The 20,916-nt window shown below is 40.7% G+C and overlaps 2 protein-coding genes across 6 annotated transcripts in view; both read left to right on the forward strand.

The window, feature by feature from the left end:
• The window catches only part of TBK1 (TANK binding kinase 1), a 48,866-nt gene extending 43,560 nt beyond the window's left edge, over positions 1 to 5,306 (forward strand). For all 5 annotated transcript variants that reach the window (XR_012420435.1, XM_015431150.3, XM_065524528.1 and 2 more), the window contains 5 exons: positions 115 to 216; positions 326 to 422; positions 840 to 946; positions 1,164 to 1,235; positions 4,522 to 5,306. Coding sequence is in view for 4 of the 5 variants with exons in the window: in XM_015431150.3 (XP_015286636.2) it covers positions 115 to 216; positions 326 to 422; positions 840 to 946; positions 1,164 to 1,235; positions 4,522 to 4,573 (430 nt within the window). In the remaining variant the exon portion in view is untranslated. The remainder of the gene's footprint in view (positions 1 to 114; positions 217 to 325; positions 423 to 839; positions 947 to 1,163; positions 1,236 to 4,521) is intronic.
• Positions 5,307 to 11,202: 5,896 nt separating this feature from the next.
• Positions 11,203 to 20,916, forward strand: part of RASSF3 (Ras association domain family member 3) — a 192,168-nt gene continuing 182,454 nt past the window's right edge. The window contains exon 1 of the mRNA XM_045365562.2: positions 11,203 to 11,347. Within this exon, the coding sequence (XP_045221497.1) occupies positions 11,224 to 11,347 (124 nt within the window). The 5' untranslated portion in view covers positions 11,203 to 11,223. The remainder of the gene's footprint in view (positions 11,348 to 20,916) is intronic.

Below are 20,916 nucleotides of genomic sequence, written 5' to 3' on the forward strand. Positions count from 1 at the left end.
CCACAACAATCATTATAAGAAAAAGATACATTTCATATATTTGAAAATTTATAAATATCGAAAGTAGAAACAGTGACATTGGTTTAAGTGTCTTGGATTATTTCTAAATTACAGGCAAAAACTGTATTACCATGCAACCAAAGCTATGACGCACTTTACAGATGAATGTGTTAAAAAGTACGAGGCATTTTTGAGTAAGTCGGAAGAATGGATGAGGTGAGTAAACTTTTGGAATGATTAGTGGTTGACTGCACAATATAAATGTACATTTGAAGTAAGAATGTTTCACTAGACTGCATATCAGTTGATTCTTCTTGGTTTTCAGAAAGATGCTTCATCTTAGGAAACAGTTATTATCTCTGACTAATCAGTGTTTTGATATTGAAGAAGAAGTATCAAAATATCAAGACTATACTAATGAGGTAGGTACAGCTATCAAAAGAAAAAAAGCTTTTTTCTCATTAGGAAAAATTAAAATTCTTCTCAGTTTATAACTGATAGTGATTGAAAGGGGAGAAATGGGATATAATGTGCCTGCATTCAGTTCTACTCACCAATTTTTAATATGTATTTTGAGCCAAGTTTTAAGAATGTAGATGTTTTACAACTAAAAACAGCTGATAAACCATTCTTTTATCAACTAAGAAAAGTTTCTTTCTTAAAAGGGTGTTGATTTAAGTATTGTATCATTGATAGTTTTGAAATCAAAATTTAAAGTTTTTATAAAGGACTTATTAAAAGCTGTAACACTTGATGTCAGATCTGTAGTAAGTACTTTTGTTCTGTGATTAATGTGGGGATTTTTTCTTTTTCTTTTTTTTTTTTTTTGGATGTTTTAGTTACAAGAAACTCTGCCTCAGAAAATGTTTGCCGCTTCCAGTGGAATCAAACATACCGTGACTCCAATTTATCCAAGTTCTAACACATTAGTAGAAATGACTCTTGGGTAAGAAACTATCATTTGGAAACTGTAGTGTTTCCATTTGCTTTCATTGCAGTTTGTGCTCTTGCTCTTACATTTTGAAATTTTTTATGTTTGTTGTAGTACAATGTTTAATAAAGTTATTTATTGACTAGTTAAATTTAGAAAACTGAAACATAAACATCCTTCTAAAACATTTGCATAGTTTTTCTGAGCAAAAGTGCTTGTTTATTTTATATAGTATGAAGAAATTAAAGGAAGAGATGGAAGGGGTGGTTAAAGAACTTGCTGAAAATAACCACATTTTAGAAAGGTGAGTAATACAAAAATAATTATTATGATTTTCTTTGCAGTTGAGTTCATACACATCTGTACTTATATCTTCCCTGTGTCAATAGGTAAAGGGTCGAAAAGTCAGAACTCAGGTTTTTCTCTCTATGATTGCGTATTTGTGATGCCTTTTAATGGTTGATTAGTTCCATTTTATAGAAGCACTGGTTAATCAAATTACTTGCTTATTTGAATCAGTTTGTAAAGATCAAACTCTATTTACATTATTTTTATAACTTAATTCATTGGAATCATAATTTTCAATTTGGTGAGTCAGAGTTGCCTGTTAAGATTCCAGGACTCTGGTGCTGAGTAGCTCACAGAGTCCTCTGCACACCTCCTTGCAGGTGAAAGCCATAGGTAAATGCAGTACTTTGAGGAGCTAGGTGTCTGCTTATTATCTGCAGAATCCTAATAGATAAGGCCAAAAGAGATTTGAAAACCTGAAGAGGCAATAAAGCAATTTTTGGATGGCTGTTTTCCTTATCCTGATTCCTCAGAGAAATTAAGTCATATTCGGCTCTTTAATAGAACCCTTTCTTTTTCAAGCCCTTAGGTGCTCCTCTATGGGTTCTCAAACCCTTGTAATGCTAATAAAAATATTTCACATTTGGCCGGCCATGGTGGCTCACACCTGTAATCCTAGCACTTTGGGAAGCTGAGGCAGGCAGATTGCCTGAGCTCAGGGGTTCAAGACCAGCCTAGGCAACATGGCAAAATGCTGTCTCTACCAAAAATACAAAAATTAGCCGGGCATGGTGGTGCACACCTGTAATCCCAGCTACTGGGGAGGCTGAAGCACGAGGAATCACCTAAATCTGGGAGGTGGAGGTTGCAGTGAGCCAAGATCATGCCACTGCACTCCAGCCTGGGTGACAGAGCGAGACTCTGTCTCAAAAAAAAAAAAAAAAGGATATGGAATTTTTGGGTCAGAGAGTATGCCAATTTAAATTGTGTTGGGTTTTACTAATTTGGTTGTTTTTTTTTTTTTTTTCCTGAGACGGGGTTTCTCTGTTGCCCAGCCTGGAGTCCAATGGCACAATCTCAGCTCACTGTAACCTCCACCTCACAAGTTCAAGTGATTCTTCCTTCCTCAGCTTCCTGAGTAGCTGATTACAGGAGCCCACCACCACACCCAGCTAGTTTTTTGTATTTTTAGTGGAGATGGGGTTTCACCATGTTGGCCATGCTGGTCTTGAACTCCTGACCTCAGGTGATCCACCCACCTCAGTCTACCAAAGTGCTGGGATTACAGGCATGAGCCACCGCACCCGGTCAATTTTGTTCTTTAAAAGGGTGTTTGTTATAGTCCTAAACAGACAAAACCTATTCGTTTGGCAACATTGAATGTATAATGTCTTTTAAACGTTTGCCAATTTGTTTAGTAAAAACTGAGATCTTATTTTAATTTATATTTCTGTGGTTTATAGTGCTGTCAAACATTGTTTAATATGTTTGTTCAATTTCCATTTTTGGGGAGAATTACTTGTTAATTTTTAAAAATATTTTGTTTATAGTAATTATCTAACTTTTTTATAGTATACAGTTTACAGTTTCTTCACAGCTTTAGCTAAATCCTTTCAGGCTTAAAGATCACCAAGTAGAAGAGACTATAAAGATGTGCTTTTTTTTTTTTTTTTTTTTTTTTTTTGAGACAGAGTCTCACTGTGTCACCAGGCCGGAGTACAGTGGTACGATCTTGACTCACCGTAACCTCTGCCTCCCGGGTTCAAGCGATTCTCCTGCCTCAACCTCCCAAGTAGCTAGGACTACAGGCACACGCCATCATGCCGAGCTAATTTTTGTATTTTTAGTAGAGACAGGGTTTCACCATGTTGGCCAGGATGGTCTCGATCTCTTGACCTCGTGATCCACCTGCCTCGGCCTCCCTAAGTGCTGGGATTATGGGTGTGAGCCACCGTGCCTGGCCAAAGATGTGCTTGTAACAAACTTTTATATTTAACCACTTATTCCTTGAGGAATAAAGTCCCAACTTCCTAAACCACATTTAGTAAGTCAATTCCTCCTATGTTTTATTTGCAGATTTCTTGACAATATATGGGTGATATAACATGGCATAATCTTAACTTAAATGTTAAGTGACAAAACTAGTAATGGAAGCCAGATTTTGTTCAGAGTATTATACTACTCTGTCTCCATGTGGATAACCCACTATCACTTCAAATTTTTTTTTGAATCTAAAATCATCTGTCCTAACTCAATTTTCCCTCTAATCTCCTTAATCCTGTTTGAAGGTACCACCTTTCTCCTATTCCCTTAAACATAAATTATTTTTGACACTTAATCTTCTTTATTCCCTCTCAACAAGTTTGGCTCCCATATTTCCCCTCGTCACCCTCATTCAGATTTCCTTTCCCTTTCATATGTGATGTATGGTAATAACCAACCTATTTTTTTCTTAACCCCAAGCTCTTCCCATCTGTCTTGGGTATTACAGCCAAAATCATCTTTCAGAATACTGATGTAATCATACGACTTATTTGGCTCAAAAGTTTCTAAACTCCTGTTACCATGAAAGTCAAGTCTAAATTTATACTTCCATTCAAAGAGTATAATAGTCTGGTTCCAGCCTGTTCACCCAACTTTACTTCCCACTGCTCCCCAAAATAGCATTGTGTTCTCTAGCAAGGTATCATTTCTCAACTTCTGTTGGGTATGTCACACTCCCAACTCGGTATCTTTTTTTTTTTTTTTTTTTGAGACAAAGTCTCACTCTGTTACCCAGGCTAGAGTGTGGTGGCATGATCCCGGCTCACTGCAACCTCTGCCTCCTGGGTTCAAGCAATTCTGCCTCAGCCTCCTGAGTAACTGGGACTATAGGCATGTGCCACCACACCCAGCTAATTTTTGTATTTTTAGTAGAGAAGGAGTTTTGCCATATAGGCCAGGCTGGTCTCAAACTCGTGACCTCAAGTGATCCTCCTGCCTCGGCCTCCCAAAGTGCTGGGATTACAGGCATGAGCCACCTCGCCCTGCCCCAACTCTATCTTAGTTTATAAATCCCACCCCACCAGAAAGAAATTATCCAGTTCTTACTAACAGTTTCTTAATTACATCATTACGTCGGTTTTTCATGTATTTATGATAATACCATGCTGTTCCAGTAAGAAATAGAACAAATGGTAGTTGCTTAAACTCTTTAAAAATAAATAGCTATTTATTCCTCTGAAAAGTATTTTAAGGTTGGGGGCCTTTATACATAAATTCAACTTTTGAGATTACCTTTTTTCTTTTTGTGTGTGTTTTAGGTTTGGCTCTTTAACCATGGATGGTGGCCTTCGCAACGTTGACTGTCTTTAGCTTTCTAATAGAAGTTTGAGAAAAGTTTCTGTTTGCACAAGAAAATAACGCTTGGGCATTAAATGAATGCCTTTATAGATAGTCACTTGTTTCTACAATTCAGTATTTGATGTGGTCATGTAAATATGTACAATATTGTAAATACATAAAAAAATATAAATTTTTGGCTGCTGTGAAGATGTAATTTTATCTTTTAACATTTATAATTATATGAGGAAATTTGACCTCAGTGAGCACGAGAAGAAAGCCATGACCGACCAATGTGTTGACATACTGATCCTCTACTCTGAGTGGGGCTAAATAAGGCATTTTCTCTGACTGCCTACTGGAAATATTTTTAAGCGGAACCAAAATAGGCATCCTTACAAATCAGGAAGACTGAGTTGACACGTTTGTAAATGGTAGCACAGTGGCTACTGTGAGTGGGGAGCAGAACCGCACCACTGTTATACTGGGATAACAATTTTTTTGAGAAGGATAAAGTGGCATTATTTTATTTTACAAGGTGCCCAGATCCCAGTTATCCTTGTATCCATGTAATTTCAGATGAATTATTAAGCAGACATTTTAAAGTGAATTCATTATTAAAAACTACTCATTTTTTTCCTTTGGCCATAAATGTATAATTGTCATTAAAATTCTAAGGTCATTTCAACTGTTTTAAGCTGTATATTTCTTTAATTCTGCTTACTATTTCATGGAAAAAAAATAAATTTCTCAATTTTACTGTAAAGAGTTCATGTGTTTCTATATATTCAGTTTGTGAAGCAAAAGTTGTCTTTTGAAAGTAACAATATAGATGGTAATCATAAACTACTCTCAGAATATTGGATGTAGGAACAATTTTGTGTCTCTTCTAAACCCACTAATTCTAAATTTAGTATAGAAGTTCTTTCATATACTTAGGGTATACAAATTGAAAAGAAACATTTTCTTTTTTTTTTTTTTTTTTTTGAGACAAGTCTTGCTCTGTAGCTCAGGCTGGAGTACAGTGGTGTGATCTCTGCTCACTGCAACCTCGGCCACCGAGGTTCAAGCAGTTCTCCTGCCTTAGCCTCCCAAGTAGCTGGGATTACAGGCGTGCACCACCACGCCTGGCTAATTTTTGTATTTTTAGTAGAGATGAGGTATCACCATGTTGGTCAGGCTGGTCTCAAATTCCTGGCCTCAAGTGATCTGCCCGCCTCAGCCTCCTAAAGTGCTGGGATTAGAGGTGTGAGTCACCACGCCCAGCCAAAAAGGAATTGTTTTCTCTGAAAAATCTACCCAGAGTTCTAGACCAAAGGATTGTGCTTAGCAAGAAATTATTTCATCATTTTATCCAACAGGACTTTTCTTTCTTTTGGTTTTGGTTTCTGGCTTTTCAGACTGGTGAAGTGTGATTACATACAATCTGCATATCATAAAAAGAACATATCCTAAAGAAAAATAAATTTGTGTACCAAGAACATCAGTAACCATCAGTTTTAAGAGATGAGAAGATTAGAATTTTATGTGAGATTATGATGCATTATTGTAGTGGATAATTTTAGGCATCATATGTACACATAACAAATAAATGCAAGGGTGAATGCCTTTATTTAAATAATACAGTTATCCACTGTCAGTTACCTGTTTAGTTTGAGAGTGTGTGGGGCAAGGAAGTATTTAATCCCTCTTTAATTTTCCATTTGACCATCTAATATGGGTATCTTGTATAGTTTAAAAGCTTACATCACTGAATATTAGATAAAATTTTACTCAAATTATGTGATTATTTGATATATTTGCCAATTTAGTTTTTATTTCAGCACCTCTAGCAAAGAACACCAATAAATAGAAATTTTATGTGGAGATTGTATTTTTATTAATAGTATTGATAGGAATATATCTATTCCACGGTAGTATTTTTTAAGTTTGACTCTTTTATTCCCCCATTACAGTGACATGGAAGAGAAGCATTCTTGCTTTCAAGAGATATATTGTATTTTTATTAATAGTATTGATAGGAATATATCTATTCCACAGTAGTATTTTTTTTTTTTTTTTTTTTGAGACGGAGTCTCGCTCTGCCGCCCAGGCTGGAGTGCAGTGGCCGGATCTCAGCTCACTGCAAGCTCCGCCTCCCGGGTTTGCACCATTCTCCTGCCTCAGCCTCCCGAGTAGCTGGGACTACAGGCGCCCGCCACCGCGCCCGGCTAGTTTTTTTGTATTTTTTTAGTAGAGACGGGGTTTCACCGTGTTAGCCAGGATGGTCTCGATCTCCTGACCTCGTGATCCGCCCGTCTCGGCCTCCCAAAGTGCTGGGATTACAGGCTTGAGCCACCGCGCCCGGCCTCACAGTAGTATTTTTTAAGTTTGACTCTTTTATTCGCCCATTACAGTGACATGGAAGAGAAGCATTCTTGCTTTCAGTATTTTACCCTCAAAAATGCATCCTCATTCAAAATATTTATTTTTTGAAAACATTTTAAATAAATAAATGCATGGTGATACCAGTCTGCTAATTTTCAGTGACTATTTAAATGAAATTAGCTTTAAAATAAGTTGTATCTTCACTTTAGTAGTCTTTTTTAAATATTATATTTTGAAAAGATAGCAATTAATGGTATAAAAATAGTATATATAACAAATAGACGTGTGTGATGGCTCATGCCTATAATCTCAGCACTATGGGAGGCTGAGGCAGGGATATCACTTGAGATCAGGAATTCTATACCAGCCTGGGAAACATAGCGAGAGCCCTGTCTCGACAAAAAAACAAATGTTAATTAGCCAGGCATGCTGGCATGTGCCACAGTCCCAGCTACTCAAGGCTGAGCTGTGAAGACTGCTTGAGTCGAGGAGTTAAAGCTTACAGCAAGCTATGATTGCCAGCCTGGGTGGCAGAGAGAGACCCTGTCTCAAAAAATTAAAATAGAAGAGTTAGTAGATAGAACTCTTAGCATAAAACAAGTTAAGCCGGGCACGGTGGCTCAAGCCTGTAATCCCAGCACTTTGGGAGGCTGAGACGGGCGGATCACAAGGTCAGGAGATCGAGACCATCCTGGGTAACACGGTGAAACCCCGTCTCTACTAAAAAATACAAAAAACTAGCCGGGCGAGGTGGCGGGCGCCTGTGGTCCCAGCTACTCGGGATGCTGAGGCAGGAGAATGGCCTAAACCCGGGAGGCGGAGCTTGCAGTGAGCTGAGATCCGGCCACTACACTCCAGCCTGGGCGACAGAGCCAGACTCAGTCTCAAAAAAAAAAAAAAACAAAAACAAAAAAAAAAAAAAACAAGTTAAAGTACGGACAGCGGAAAAAATAAAAGTGAAATAAGTGAATATAAAGTATATGAAAAGAAGGGATAGCTTTGGCCAGGTGCGGTGACTCACGCCTGTAATCCCAACACTTTGGGAGGCCAAGGCGGGCGGATTGCCTGAGGTCAGGAGTTCGAGACCAGGCTGGCCAACATGGTGAAACCCTGTTTCTACTAAAAATACAAAAATTAGCCGGGCATGGTGGCAGATGTCTGTAATCCCAGCTATTTGGGAGGCTGAGGCAAGAGAAACGCTTGGACCTAGGAGGCAGAGGTTGCAGTGAGCCAAGATTGCGCCACTGCACTCCAACCTGGGCAACAAGAGTGAGACTTCGTCTCAAAAAAAAAAAAAAAAAGGATAGCTTCAAGTAAATAAACAGGAATGTAAGGTTAGGAAAGAAATGGGAAAAATAATCCCATTAAGTCTCCTAAAATTTGAGCTGCCAGCCGGGTGCAGTGGCTCATGCCTGTAATCTCAGCACTTTGGGAGGCTGAGGCAGGCCAATCACCTGAGGTCAGGAGTTCGAGACCAGCCTGGCCAACATGGTGAAACCCCGTCTCTACTAAAAATAAAAAATTAGGCTGAGCATGGTGGCTCACACCTGTAATCCCAGCACTTTGGGAGGCTGAGGTGGGTGGATCACGAGGTCAACAGATCAAGACCATCCTGGCCAACATGGTGAAACCCCATCTCTACTAAAAATACAAAAAATAGCCAGGCGTGGTGGCATGCGCCTGTAGTCCCAGCTACTTGGGACGCTGAGGCAGGAGAATTGCTTGGACCTGGGAGGCAGAGTTGCAGTGAGCTGAGATTGTGCCACCTGCACTCCAGCCTGGCAACACAACAAGACTCCATCTCAAAAAAATAAATAAATAAAAATAAAATAATTAGCTGGGTGTAGTGGCACGCACCTGTAGTCCCAGCTACTCAGGAGGCTCAGGCAGGAGAATCACTTGAACCCGGGAGGTGGAGGTTGCAGTGAGCTGAGATCACACCACTACACTCCAGTCTGGGCAACAGAGTGAGACACCATCTCAAAAAAAAAAAAAAAAAAAAAAAAAAAATCCAGCTGCCATTATTTTGGAGGTTACCAAATTATTGGCTTATAGACCTGATTATACCATGTCAAAAAGAAATGCTTCTTAGATATTAAAAAATCAACATTTCTTTACAAATGGTAGTGTCTTTATCAATAAATTATCCAGAAAAAAATTACAATAATCCTGAACTTTTTATGGTTGTTTTGGTTTAGATTGTTTTTATTTCTTTGGTTTTTGTTTTTGCAATAGTGTTTACCTTTTGTGGTGATCTGTGTTAAAAGTAAGAGATAGATTGTTTAGAATTAAGAAAGGAACTATCAGTAGGAATAAGCACTCTCAACTGAAATGTCAACAATTTATTCCCTTTTCAGAATTACAGCCACCACCAGAGCTAGTCTTTTTTTTTTTTTTTGAGATGGAGTTTCACTCTTGTTGCCCAGGATGGAGTGCAATGGTGCAGTCTCGGTTCACTGCCACCTCCGCCTCCCGGGTTCAAGTGATTCTCCTGCCTCAGCCTCCCAAGTAACTGAGATTACAGGTGCCCACCACCATGCCTGGCCAATTTTTGTATTTTTATTAGAGATGGGGTTTCACCATGTTGGTCAGGCTTGTCTCAAACTCCTGACCTCAGGTTATCCGCCTGCCTCAGCCTCCCAAAGTGCTGGGATTACAGGTGTGAGCCACCACACCTGGCCAAGAGCTAGTCTTTTGTTTCTAATTTCACCTTACTCAGATGTGTTTTATACATTGTGCTTTGTCTTTGAGAGCTGCAGAAAATTTACAATTACTCAAACAAAATTTTGAAACTGGTAAGTGCTGGGGCAGACACAGTTGAAGGGAAAAACATTTAAAGAAATCTTACCAGTACTGTTTTAGCTGGATTCTCCACCCCACATCCCACTTTTAAGAAGACCTGAAAAACTCTTACACTGTTGTTTTAGTTGGACTTGCTCCCCACTTGTCACTTATAAGAAGAATATGTCCAAATTCTTAAGAAATACTGAAAGTGGAATAGAAAACAAAAACATCTGATCTGGAAATAAAAACTGGCAATATAATAATATCCCTTGTTTCTCTTTAGAGAGTAAATCAGCTCCAAAAATTTGTTGTGGCGTATTGGCAATATAATAATATCCCTTGTTTCTCTTTAGAGAGTAAATCAGCTCCAAAAATTTGTTGTGGCATATAAAAAGCAAGCATCAGGCTGTTTAAGCGACTTAACTCCTAAATGAATATATGAATAAGTTTATTTCTTTTGACATAAACAGAAGGCACAAAGACCAACTGTTAGACATAGTCTCAGGAGTGATGATGGGAACCTCAGTGCGAGCTGCGTAGTAGACAACTAGGCATTGATGTCTGCTGAAATGCTGAAAGGGATTCAATAATGTTAGAAGTTCTAGAGAATTGTTCAATAAATGGTTAAAGATCAAAATAGGACCCTGGGGGAAAATGTTCTTTTGCACTTTTTTTTTTTTTTAAATACAGTCTCGCTCTGTCACCCAGGCTGGAGTGCAGTAGTGCAATCATAGCTCACTGCAGCTTCATCTGGATTCTAGCAGTCCTCCCACCTCAGCCTCCTGAGTAGCTGGGACTATAGGTACATGCCACCACACCCAGCTTTTTTGTTTTGTTTTTTTGTTTGTTTGTTTTTGTAGAGACAGCACTTTGTTGCCTAGGCTGGTCTTGAGCTCCTGGGCTCAAGCAGTTCTCCCATCTCAGCCTCCCAAAGTGCTGGGATTACAGGTGTGAGCCCCTGTGCCTGGCACTTTTACACATTTTTTGACTCATAAGAACTAATTTTTTTTTCTGGGATAAATTCCTGCCAAAGTTTAAAATAGGTTTCATTTATCCAGTAAAAATGCACAAAACAAATGGGATCAAGGCTACGGCTTTGGGAGATTGCTTGCCCATCACCACTAAGTCCTGCAACTTACCACTGATAATTCTGTTGGAAATTGAGTTAGTTGATACTGGGTTTTTTTTTTTTTCACTCCTCTATGAAAATAATTGTGTTTTTATGAACGAGGTCAGGAGGTCCATGCTTGAAAATTACCAAGTGTTGCATTAGGTTAGAGCTTCTTTTAAAAAAGCTTAAAACTCTTTCTTTAGAAAGAACATCTATTAATACAGTTTCTAGTTATGAGGGCCAAGGCCTAAAGGACAAGCCAAAAGAATGACAGAGGAAGGGGATTTAGGGCTAACAGGTGGTCCCCAGACATATTGGCTGAAAGGCAGTTCACAGCTAAAGTGTCATATGTGGGTGTTAACTATGCTCCTCATCCATGCTCTCTGTAGCGAGTCGTTCTGGAACTCTCCTGGTTCTCACTATGGCCATAAGAAGTGACTTTCATGAGACCTTCAGAAGAATAGCGCGGCTCTTTTACTGGTTCCCCAAATCACTGACCTGCTCAAAGAATCAGAAATCCAAGCTGCCCTGGAGCCAAGGTGGGGGTAAGTCACCTCAGGCTAATGCCTTATTTCAAACCCATGTTTTTCTGTTACGTTTTTAAATGGAGCCTCCCTCAAGTGGGCAGGGAGGCGTGGGAAAAAAAAGTCTTGAAGCCTTTAAAAGGTATTTTCCCACTTGGTCATCTGGGGGGAAAATTGAGAGAAAATAAAGTTAAGCATTTTGAGGCTGAAGTATTAGAAGCCATGAACACTGTTACAATTCAATTGTATGCTTTTTAGGCATTTCGATTCCGAAAAGTTGACTAGAGAGAGATGAAGAATGTTTAGTATTTAAAAACAACAAAAACAGCTCTTATTCTCAGGGACTCTTAACTTGTCCTAGTACTAAAACATCTTAGAATAAAACAGAACACAAAAAATAAGTCACAATGAGTTCCCCTCCTTTCCATAGGAAACTAAAAAGGTCAGTGGGCCTTAAATCTCTTTTATTTGCGTCAGTTTATGCATCACATTTTAGTCAGGTATTTCTTGATGTGAGAATTTAAAGCACCTTATATTTGCTACCACATAAAGCCCTGCTTTTTCTGTCCAGTCCTGCCTGACTGGAATATGCAAGGGTCAGAGGAGAGGGGGTTAAAGGGAGTAGATGACCCCTCCAAGTCTGGTATCTGCAGTTCCCGCAGGAGCCCAGCTTTCGCCTTCATACTCTGCAGCACTGGTTGTACTACTTACACTACTTAAGCCAATTCTCTCACTTCATAATGTTTCATCTTGCAACTGAATCAAAATTCTAATTATGTTTCTTTCACACCCGTATAGCTCAGCATTTTATGTAAGTGCTTAACAATTACATCAATTGTATTATGTGTTTGATACATTATCACACATAATCTGATGATGTGCCAGATTATCCAGTGCCAGATCCTCCTTTAAAAACAGAAGTGAAGACTAGGCCCCGTGGCTCACGCCTGTAATCTCAGCACTTTGGGAGGCCAAGGCGGGTATATTACCTGAGATGAGGAGTTCAAGACCAGCCTGGCTAACATGGTGAAAACCAGTCTGTACTAAAAACACAAAAAAATTAGCTGGGCATGGTGGCTGGTGCCTGTAATCCCAGCTACTCAGGAGACTGAGGCAGGAGAATCACTTGAACCTGGGAGGCGGAGGTTGCAGTGAGCCAAGATCATGCCCTTGTACTCCAGCCTGGGCAACAAGAGCTAAACTTCGTCTCAAAAAAAAAAAAAAAAAAAAAAAAAACACAGAAGTGATTATGATCTATAATCACCAAGGCGTGATTAAGAAATTTATTTAAACGCATGCAGGCCAGGCACAGTGGCTCATGCCTGTAATCCCAGCACTTTGGGAGGCCAAGGCAGGTGGATCACCTGAGGTCGGGAGTTCCAGACAAGCCTGACCAACATGGAGAAACCCATCTCTACTAAAAATACAAAATTAGCTGGGTGTGGTGGTGCACACCTGTAATCCCAGCTACTTGGGAGGCTGAGGCAGGAGAATTGCTTGAAAACCCAGGAGGCGGAGGTTGCGGTGAGCCGAGATTGCGCCATTGCACTCCAGCCTAGGCAACAAGAGTGAACCTCCGTCTCAAAAAAAAAAAAACATGCAATTCATTTAAAAAAGAAATAAGAAATTTATAAAATATAATGCCTAGGACATTTCAATCATCCATTTTTTCTTTAATTTTTTTTCATTCTTTCTCACTGTCAAAATAGGGATAATATCAAGTCTCTGTTTATATGTACCATTCTTCAGATATGGATTAGCACAATTTGGGATGTTAGAGCCCCAAGAGAACTTAAGAAAAATCATCTTCACCAATTGCTTCATTTTAAAGATAAGCAAAAAGGCTGGGGGCGGTGGCTCAGGCGTGTAATCCCAGCACTTTGGGAGGCCAAGGTGGGTGGATCATTTGAGGTCAGGAGTTCGAGATCAGCCGGGCCAACATGGTGAAACCCCGTCTCCACTAAAAATACAAAAATTAGCCGGGTGTGGTGGTGGGTGCCTATAATCCCAGCTACTTGGGAGGCTGAGCCAGAAGAATCACTTGAGCCCAGGAGGTAGAGGTTGCAATGAGCTGAGATGGCGCCACTGCACCCCAGCCTGGGCAACAGAGCAAGACTCAGTCTCAAAAAATAAAAATAAGATGAGCAAACTACCTCCAGAAGGTTAGATACCTTAACCTCCCAAAACTATTACATAGGCACAACCAGAGCTTTATCCCAGATTATCTAATTCTTGGTGTGCTGCTCTTTTTATCACACCACAGAGCAATGGTGAGTAAGTAACAGAATATGAACATACGAATCCTCACTGAATATTTTACTTAAAGCTTTCATCAGTAGAAAATCTATACTTAGAAAGTTTGATTATCTATTTTTCCAAAGTAAAGCTTGTTAGTTTTCTTATTACTGTGGAGATTGATAGCCTGATTCCAACAATCTTTTCACTTATACACAATATTATGAAAGAAAGTTTTTTTGTTGAGGCCAAGCGCAGTGGCTCATGCCTGTGATCCTAGAACTTTGTGAGGCCGAGGCAGGCAGATCACTTGAGGTCAGGAGTTTAAGACCAGCCTGGCCACCATGGTGAAACCCCATGTCTACTAAAAATACAAAAATTAGCCAGGCATGGTGGCAGCCACCTGTAATCCTAGCTACTCGGGAGACTGAGGCAGAAGAAGTGCTTGAACCTGGGAGGCGGAGGCTGCAGTGAGCTGAGATTGCACCACTAGACTGCATGCAGCCTGGGTGACAGAGTGAAACTCCGTCTCAAGAAAAAAAAATCCTGTTGAAATATTACTCTATCATAATGGGATTATTTAAATATGTGCTTTATAGGATTATATCCCCTCAAGAGCAAGAACTATCTTTTCTTCTATCTCCAGTGTTTAGCATAGTGTTTTGTATTTTGTATGTGGGCAGTCAATAACTATTTGCTTTACTGAATTGACTTATGAAGACAGCCCTATGGAATTTTGAGTTAAAAAAGAATGAATTTATTCTTAGAAATCTGCTAATCCCTGGGGATCCTTGTTCCACCCTTCTGTGTAGATTAATGGATTGTGGCAACCATCAACATCACATTGTCTCTCTAGGATTAAACTTTCTGTCACTCATCAATATCCTAGAGTCATCTAAAGGTTGACAGAAATATGTCAAAGTTTCACTAATACCTTCATCCCGATCAACCCCGCTTGAAAATGTAAATGGTCTCAGGGCAAAACCAGTGCATGATATTTTAATACTAATTAAGTGAAGGCTCCCAAATGGCTTTACTCCCTGTAACAGCACAATTCAGCTGACTCTCCCTGCAGCTCTCTTCTGTGTACCCTAGAAGACAGTAAGTTACACCAAGGCATGATTTAGGAAGAAATACAGAAGGAAAGTCGTAAATCTGAATTCGGTACATATTTTACACACCGTGGTAATCTATGGTCTTGAAGGAGGAGAATGGGGAGGGGTGTATGAGGAAAGCCCACATTCCATGGCCTGGAGCCATTTCTAATCTAGTTGAGGAACCCAAACTATATATAAAAAACAGAGTTCACGAGCATTGTAGGCTGCTGGGAAGATCAAGGGACTTCAGAGTCAGACCTGGTTACTGAGAGCTGTGCTACTTTGAGAGCTTGTGGGACTTCAGAGTCAGAGCTGGTGTGCTACTGAGAGCTGTGTGACTTTGAGCAAGTCACTTAGATCTCTCTGATGTGGGCTTTCTTGTCTGTAAAATGTGCAGATTGGACTTGATCTTAAAGGTTCCTTCCAGTTTCATAAATGCTGTGAAACTAAGACACAGTAATACAAAGCAGCAGCAGAGTTGCTGAAGAGCAGCATGGAGGAAAGTTTCTTGATGTCAGATAGTATACCACCATGTCATTCATCTGCAGAAACAGGACTGGCATTGCTCACTGTCATAATATCTGAGACCTTATGTTAAACCCTGCTTAAGGAGTTTACATACCAAATGCATACATGCTCTTTTTAAAAAACAAATATGAGATGTGGTGAAACCCTGTCTCTACTAAAAATACAAAAATTAGCCAGACGTGGTGGCATGCACCTGTAACCCCAGCTACCCCGGAGGCTGAGGCAGGAGAATCACTGGAACCCAGGAGGTGGAGGCTGCAGTGAGTCGAGACCGCGCCACTGTACTCCAGCCTGGGCGATAGAGCAAGATTCTGTCTCAAAAACAAAACAAAACAAAACAAATTTGAGATCTAGACTCTCCATATATAGGATGAGCCCTAAATTTTAGGCTCCTGCTTATGGAAACTGACCTCCTTTTCTGTGTAACCTGCTCCAGGGCACTTTGGGGTTCCCAGCAGTCATCCTGGTCATTTAATTTCTGTGGCAAGGACATCACTTTCACAGCCTAGCTCTTGAACATTTCTTTTCCAAATCATTACTAATGCCCAATCAAACATTGTTTCCAGGACACCCCCTTGAAGACAAAAGCCTATCATTAATTTATTTTTAAAAATATTTTTTCAGTTCCTTTTCATCATGACTTATAAGACAAACAAACTCTCAGGATGGTCAGAAAATCAGAGCTAGAAGACCTACCTGTTTTCAGACAGTCTCTTTACACTAACGATCTTCTCTGGCTCTCCCTTTCACCCCTTCCTGCCCCATGTTTTAGCAGTTACTGAGATTGCATGACCGAATGGAAGTCTACTGCTTCTTGTAAGGAGGCAGATGTAAGCACATCTGGACAACACAGAAACCCACCTCTCACCACAGGGAAGAAGAGAATGGAGGGGGCTGCTTATTAGACAGCACCCCATTTGTCTCCAGCATTGTATGGCTTTCTCAAGGACACTTATGTAGATCAGAAGCCCTGAGAGAGAGAACTGCCGTGGAAGAACTGGCAGAGGAACACTCTAGCATGGATACTCTGGTGTCTTGTCTGCTGGAGGGCAGGATGTAACCTCCTGGTAGAATGTATTCTCTGTGCATCAGTGGGGCAAAAGAAAGGCTAATGGACAAGATGACATCACAAAATCTGTTCTATATTTAGTGGCCTGTAAAAGCAAATGATCAGCCGGGCACAGTGGTGCATGCCTTTAGTCCTCACTACCCAGGAGACAGAAGGGTCACTTGAGTCCAGAAGTTCAAGTCCAGCCTACGCAATATAGTGAGGGCCCCATCTCTGAAAAAAAAAAGGCAAATTGTCTCTAAGTGAGAGGGAGCCAGCTTGAAACAAATATGGAACTATCACTGTAAAAGACTATTTATTTTTCCTCTGCAAGGAGAGAGGAAAAAGTTTAGATGCAGAAAAAAATATTTTCACGCACAGAGTTCTTACCAATGGTTTAACGATAACTCAGACCCTTGACAATATTATCAAGCCATTATAACACACACAAAAAAATCAATAGTTATTAGTTCCTGAAATACAAAAGCAAAGAATGGAGAGGGGTCTCCTACATTAAATAAAATTCCCTCTGCTTAAGGCAATCGAGCCCCTTTTATTCTGAGGCACTGCTCTAATGAGCAATCTTACTCATACCAATGTTCCTCAAACTACAGTCACTACAACTTTAAATCGTCCTCAATAAAGTTATATCAGGAGGTAGCATAAGTTTGTTGGAAGAAAATAACAATCCCATGAGAAACTGGCTGATGGTTGGTCAAAAATAAAGACATTGCTTCTGAGGGTTTCTGCCCTCATCCAAAAAGTGAAGCTGTCCTGACTGCTGACCCAAGAACCAGCAGTCTCCCAGAAGGTGAAATGTACAAACAGAAGCCCTCCCGAAGCAAATCGTTCAAGCATAGATGGGGCTGAGAAATGTTCTCAGAGACAAACAACATATTACACGTTGCACAAGCAGCTAAAAGACAGGAGAGCTGTTAAAAACCAGATTTCAGGCCGGGTGCAGTGGCTCATGCCTGTAATCTCAGCACTTTGGGAGACTGAGGCTGGCGAATCACCTGAGGTCAGGAGTTCGAGACCAGCCTGGCCAACATGGCGAAACCCCGTCTCTACTAAAAATACAAAAAAAATTAGCCGGGCGTAGTGGCGGGCGCCGGTAGTCCCAGCTACTCGGGAGGCTGAGGCAGGAGAATGGTGTGAACCGGGAAGGCAGAGCTTGCAGTGAGCCAAGATCGTGCCACTGTCCTCCAGCCTGGGCGACAGAGTGAGACTCTGTCTCAAAAAAAAAAAAAATACGCACACAAAAATTAGCCAGTCGTGGTGGTGGGCACCTGTAATCCCAGCTACTCGGGAGGCTGACACAGAAGAATTACTTGAACCCAGGAGACGGAGGTTGCAGTGAGCTGAGATCATACCACTGCACTCCAGCGTGGGCCATAAGAACAGAACTCCATCTCAAAAAAAAAAAAAAAAAAAAAGCCAGATTTCACCAGAAGATAGCAAAGTCTGATTAGAACTCCCAGATCTCAGGAGATATGTAATACCCTAACAGTGAAGGGCCAAAGGAGATTGTGATCATGTCCAGATTCAGTACAAATCCTATGCAGCTGGAGACAGAGAGACCTTGGGCAGGTGAGACTTAAGGGGTCTCAGATACGCACATTATTACTGAGGCAAGACTCCCCTCCCGGTTGCAGCAGCAAGGCTCAAATCTCAAGAACCTCCAAATTGTTCTGGTCCAATCAGCCTAAGCCCCCTGGAGACAAACCTGTAGACCATGCAACCATGGAGAGACCTCAAACCAGAGGAACTGTGCAGTATCTCATCAAAGGAAATTACAGAGCTATTCTAGGATTTAGAAGAAGGGTGGGATTTACGGTTGGTTGGTTTTGAGAGGGAGTCTCACTCTGTTACCCAGGCTGGAGTGCAATGGCAGGATCTCGGCTCACCACAACCTCTGCCTCCCGGGTTCAAGCGATTCTCCTCCCTCTCCCTCCTGAGTAGCTGGGATTTCAGGAGCATGCCACCACGCCCAGCTAATTTTTGTTTTTTGGGTTTTTTTTGTTTTTTTGTTTTTTTGAGACGAAGTCTCGCTCTGTCGCCCAGGCTAGAGTGCAGTGGCCGGATCTCAGCTCACTGCAAGCTCCGCCTCCCAGGTTTACGCCATTCTCCTGCCTCAGCCTCCCGAGTAGCTGGGACTACAGGCGCCCACCACCTCGCCCGGCTAGTTTTTTGTATTTTTTTAGTAGAGACGGGGTTTCACCGTGTTAGCCAGGATGGTTTTGATCTCCTGACCTCGTGATCCGCCCGTCTCGGCCTCCCAAACTGCTGGGATTACAGGCTTGAGCCACTGCGCCCGGCCTGTGTGTATATATATATATATATATATATATATTTTTTTTTTTTTTAGTAGAGATGGGATTTCACCATGTTGGTCAGGCTGGTCTCGAACTCGTGACCTCATGATCCTCCTGCCTCAGCCTCCCAAAGTGTTGGGATTACAGGCGTGAGCCACAGCGCCCAGCCTCTATTTTTTTTTCTTTTTTCTTTTTCTTCTTTTTTTTTTTTTTTTTTTTTTTGCTCTGTAGCCCAGGCTGGAGTGCAGTGGCATGATCTCGGCTCACTCCGCCTCCCAGGTTCAAGCAATTCTCCTGCCTTAGCCTCCCGAGTAGCTGGAACTACAGGCACGTGCCACTACGCCCAGCTAATTTTTGTATTTTTAGTAGAGACAGGGTTTCACCATGTTGGCCAGGATGGTCCTGATCTCTTGACCTCGTAATCTGCCCACCTCGGCCTCCCAAAGTGCTGGGATTACAGGTGTGAGCCACCGTGCCCGGCCAGAATTTAGGTTAAATTTAAATGAAGTAGTGTTTCCATAGGTGCAAAGCAGGGCTGTGTGGGAAGGGGTCAACATCAGGTCTGGACTGCAGAGGGGGATCCAGGCTCCTGTTTCCTTAGAAATCACACAAAATTCGTATCTGAATTTCTGCACCTGGCTTGGAAATCGAGGCTGCCTTTTTTGTGTCAGTGTGACTTAGATCCTCCAGGCAATAGTGGGATGTTTCACTGCTGCTGATGTTTATTTCAATTAGCAAAGTTTCTCATAGTGCATGGCTTTAGGGATTTCTTAGGGGATCATTATGACACTTTATAGCTGCCGTGTGTCCCTGAGAGAAAGAAACATTAGCATTTTCTATCTCTATCTTCGCGATCTGATGAACAGTAGGAAAGAGTTGAACTTTCTCTGTCCAAACTAATTTGTACCACCTTGTTATTGTTGTATTTTTTAAAATTTTTGTTTTCTTTATCTCTAATTCTTTCCATGTTTGCCAATAGCTTCCCAATACAATTTTTCATATAATAAAACATTTTATTTATTTTATTTATTTATTTATTTATTTATTTTTTTAAATTTTTTTCTTTGAGACGAAGTCTTTCTGTGTCACCCACGATGGAATACAATGCTGCAATCTCTGCTCACTGCAACCTCCACCTCCCGGATTCAAGCGATTCTCCTGCCTCAACCTCCCGAGTAGCTGAGATTATAGGCATCCACCACCACACCCAGCTAATTTTGGTATTTTTAGTAGAGTCAGGGTTTCACCATGTTGGCCAGGCTGATCTCGAACTCCTGACCTCAGGTGATCAACCTGCCTCCGCCTCCCAAAGTGCTGGGATTAGAGGCATGAGCCACCATGGCTGGCCTAATTAAACATTTTAGATAGCTGAGCACTTCTACACCCCCACCTCCACCCCAGATCCCTCTTTTTTCCTTGATTCCCTCCTTTCTCTTGTTCCAATGTGGACAGTTTGTTTTCCAGGCCTGGTTGGGCCTTTATCCTGGGAATTCCCTTTACCTCTTTCTTGAGTTGGATCATTTACTTCTTGAGTCCTCCTTCTCCTTTGTTTAATCCTTCACTGTAGTGTGGAACATCTAGTAGCTTTCTGTAAAATGGGTATGTGAAAGGCATTTCATGTCTAATATTCAGAAATTTCCCTATAAAGTGCTTTGGAGTGAGCTTTTAAATTTATTTATTTATTTGTTTGTTTGTTTGTTTAAGGATGGGGGACTCATTATGTTGCCCAGGCAGGTCACGAACCCCTGGGCTTAAGCAATCCTCCCACTTTAGCCCCCTGAGTAGCTGGGATTACAAGCATGAGCCACCGCACCTGGCTTAAAAAGTATTTATTTAACCAGACACTCATTAGGCCCTTTTAAGCTAGAAACACATGTCTTTCAGTTATGGGAAATTTTCTTGCATTATTAATTATCTTCAATGTCCATTTCAGTAGTGCATATATGGTTCAGTATTAGGAAGCTATTAATGTAATTCACCATATCAATGGATTTAAAAGATGGAAAAAGCCTATGATATTTTCAATATATGTTGTAAAGGCATATAATAAAATTCACCATGTATTTCTGAGTTTTTTAAAATCTTAGTAAAATAGAAATGGATGGAAATAGATTTTCTTGACATGATTTTTATACATCCCACAAACTAAAACCCAACATCAATGTCTGATATATTGCCATTAAAGTGAGGAATAAGCAAGAATTTCCACTATTACCACTAATACGTAATATTGTTCTAAACATACCATAAGATGCAAAAACCCAGTGGGATAGAATGTGACTGAAAATTTTTGGAAAGGAAAAGATACCACTGGCATTATTTACTCCCAACATGATTATATATCAGGAAAATTAAAAAAAAAAAAAT

This window comes from Macaca fascicularis, chromosome 11, assembly GCF_037993035.2.
Source record: "Macaca fascicularis isolate 582-1 chromosome 11, T2T-MFA8v1.1".
Classification (NCBI taxonomy): domain Eukaryota; kingdom Metazoa; phylum Chordata; class Mammalia; order Primates; family Cercopithecidae; genus Macaca; species Macaca fascicularis.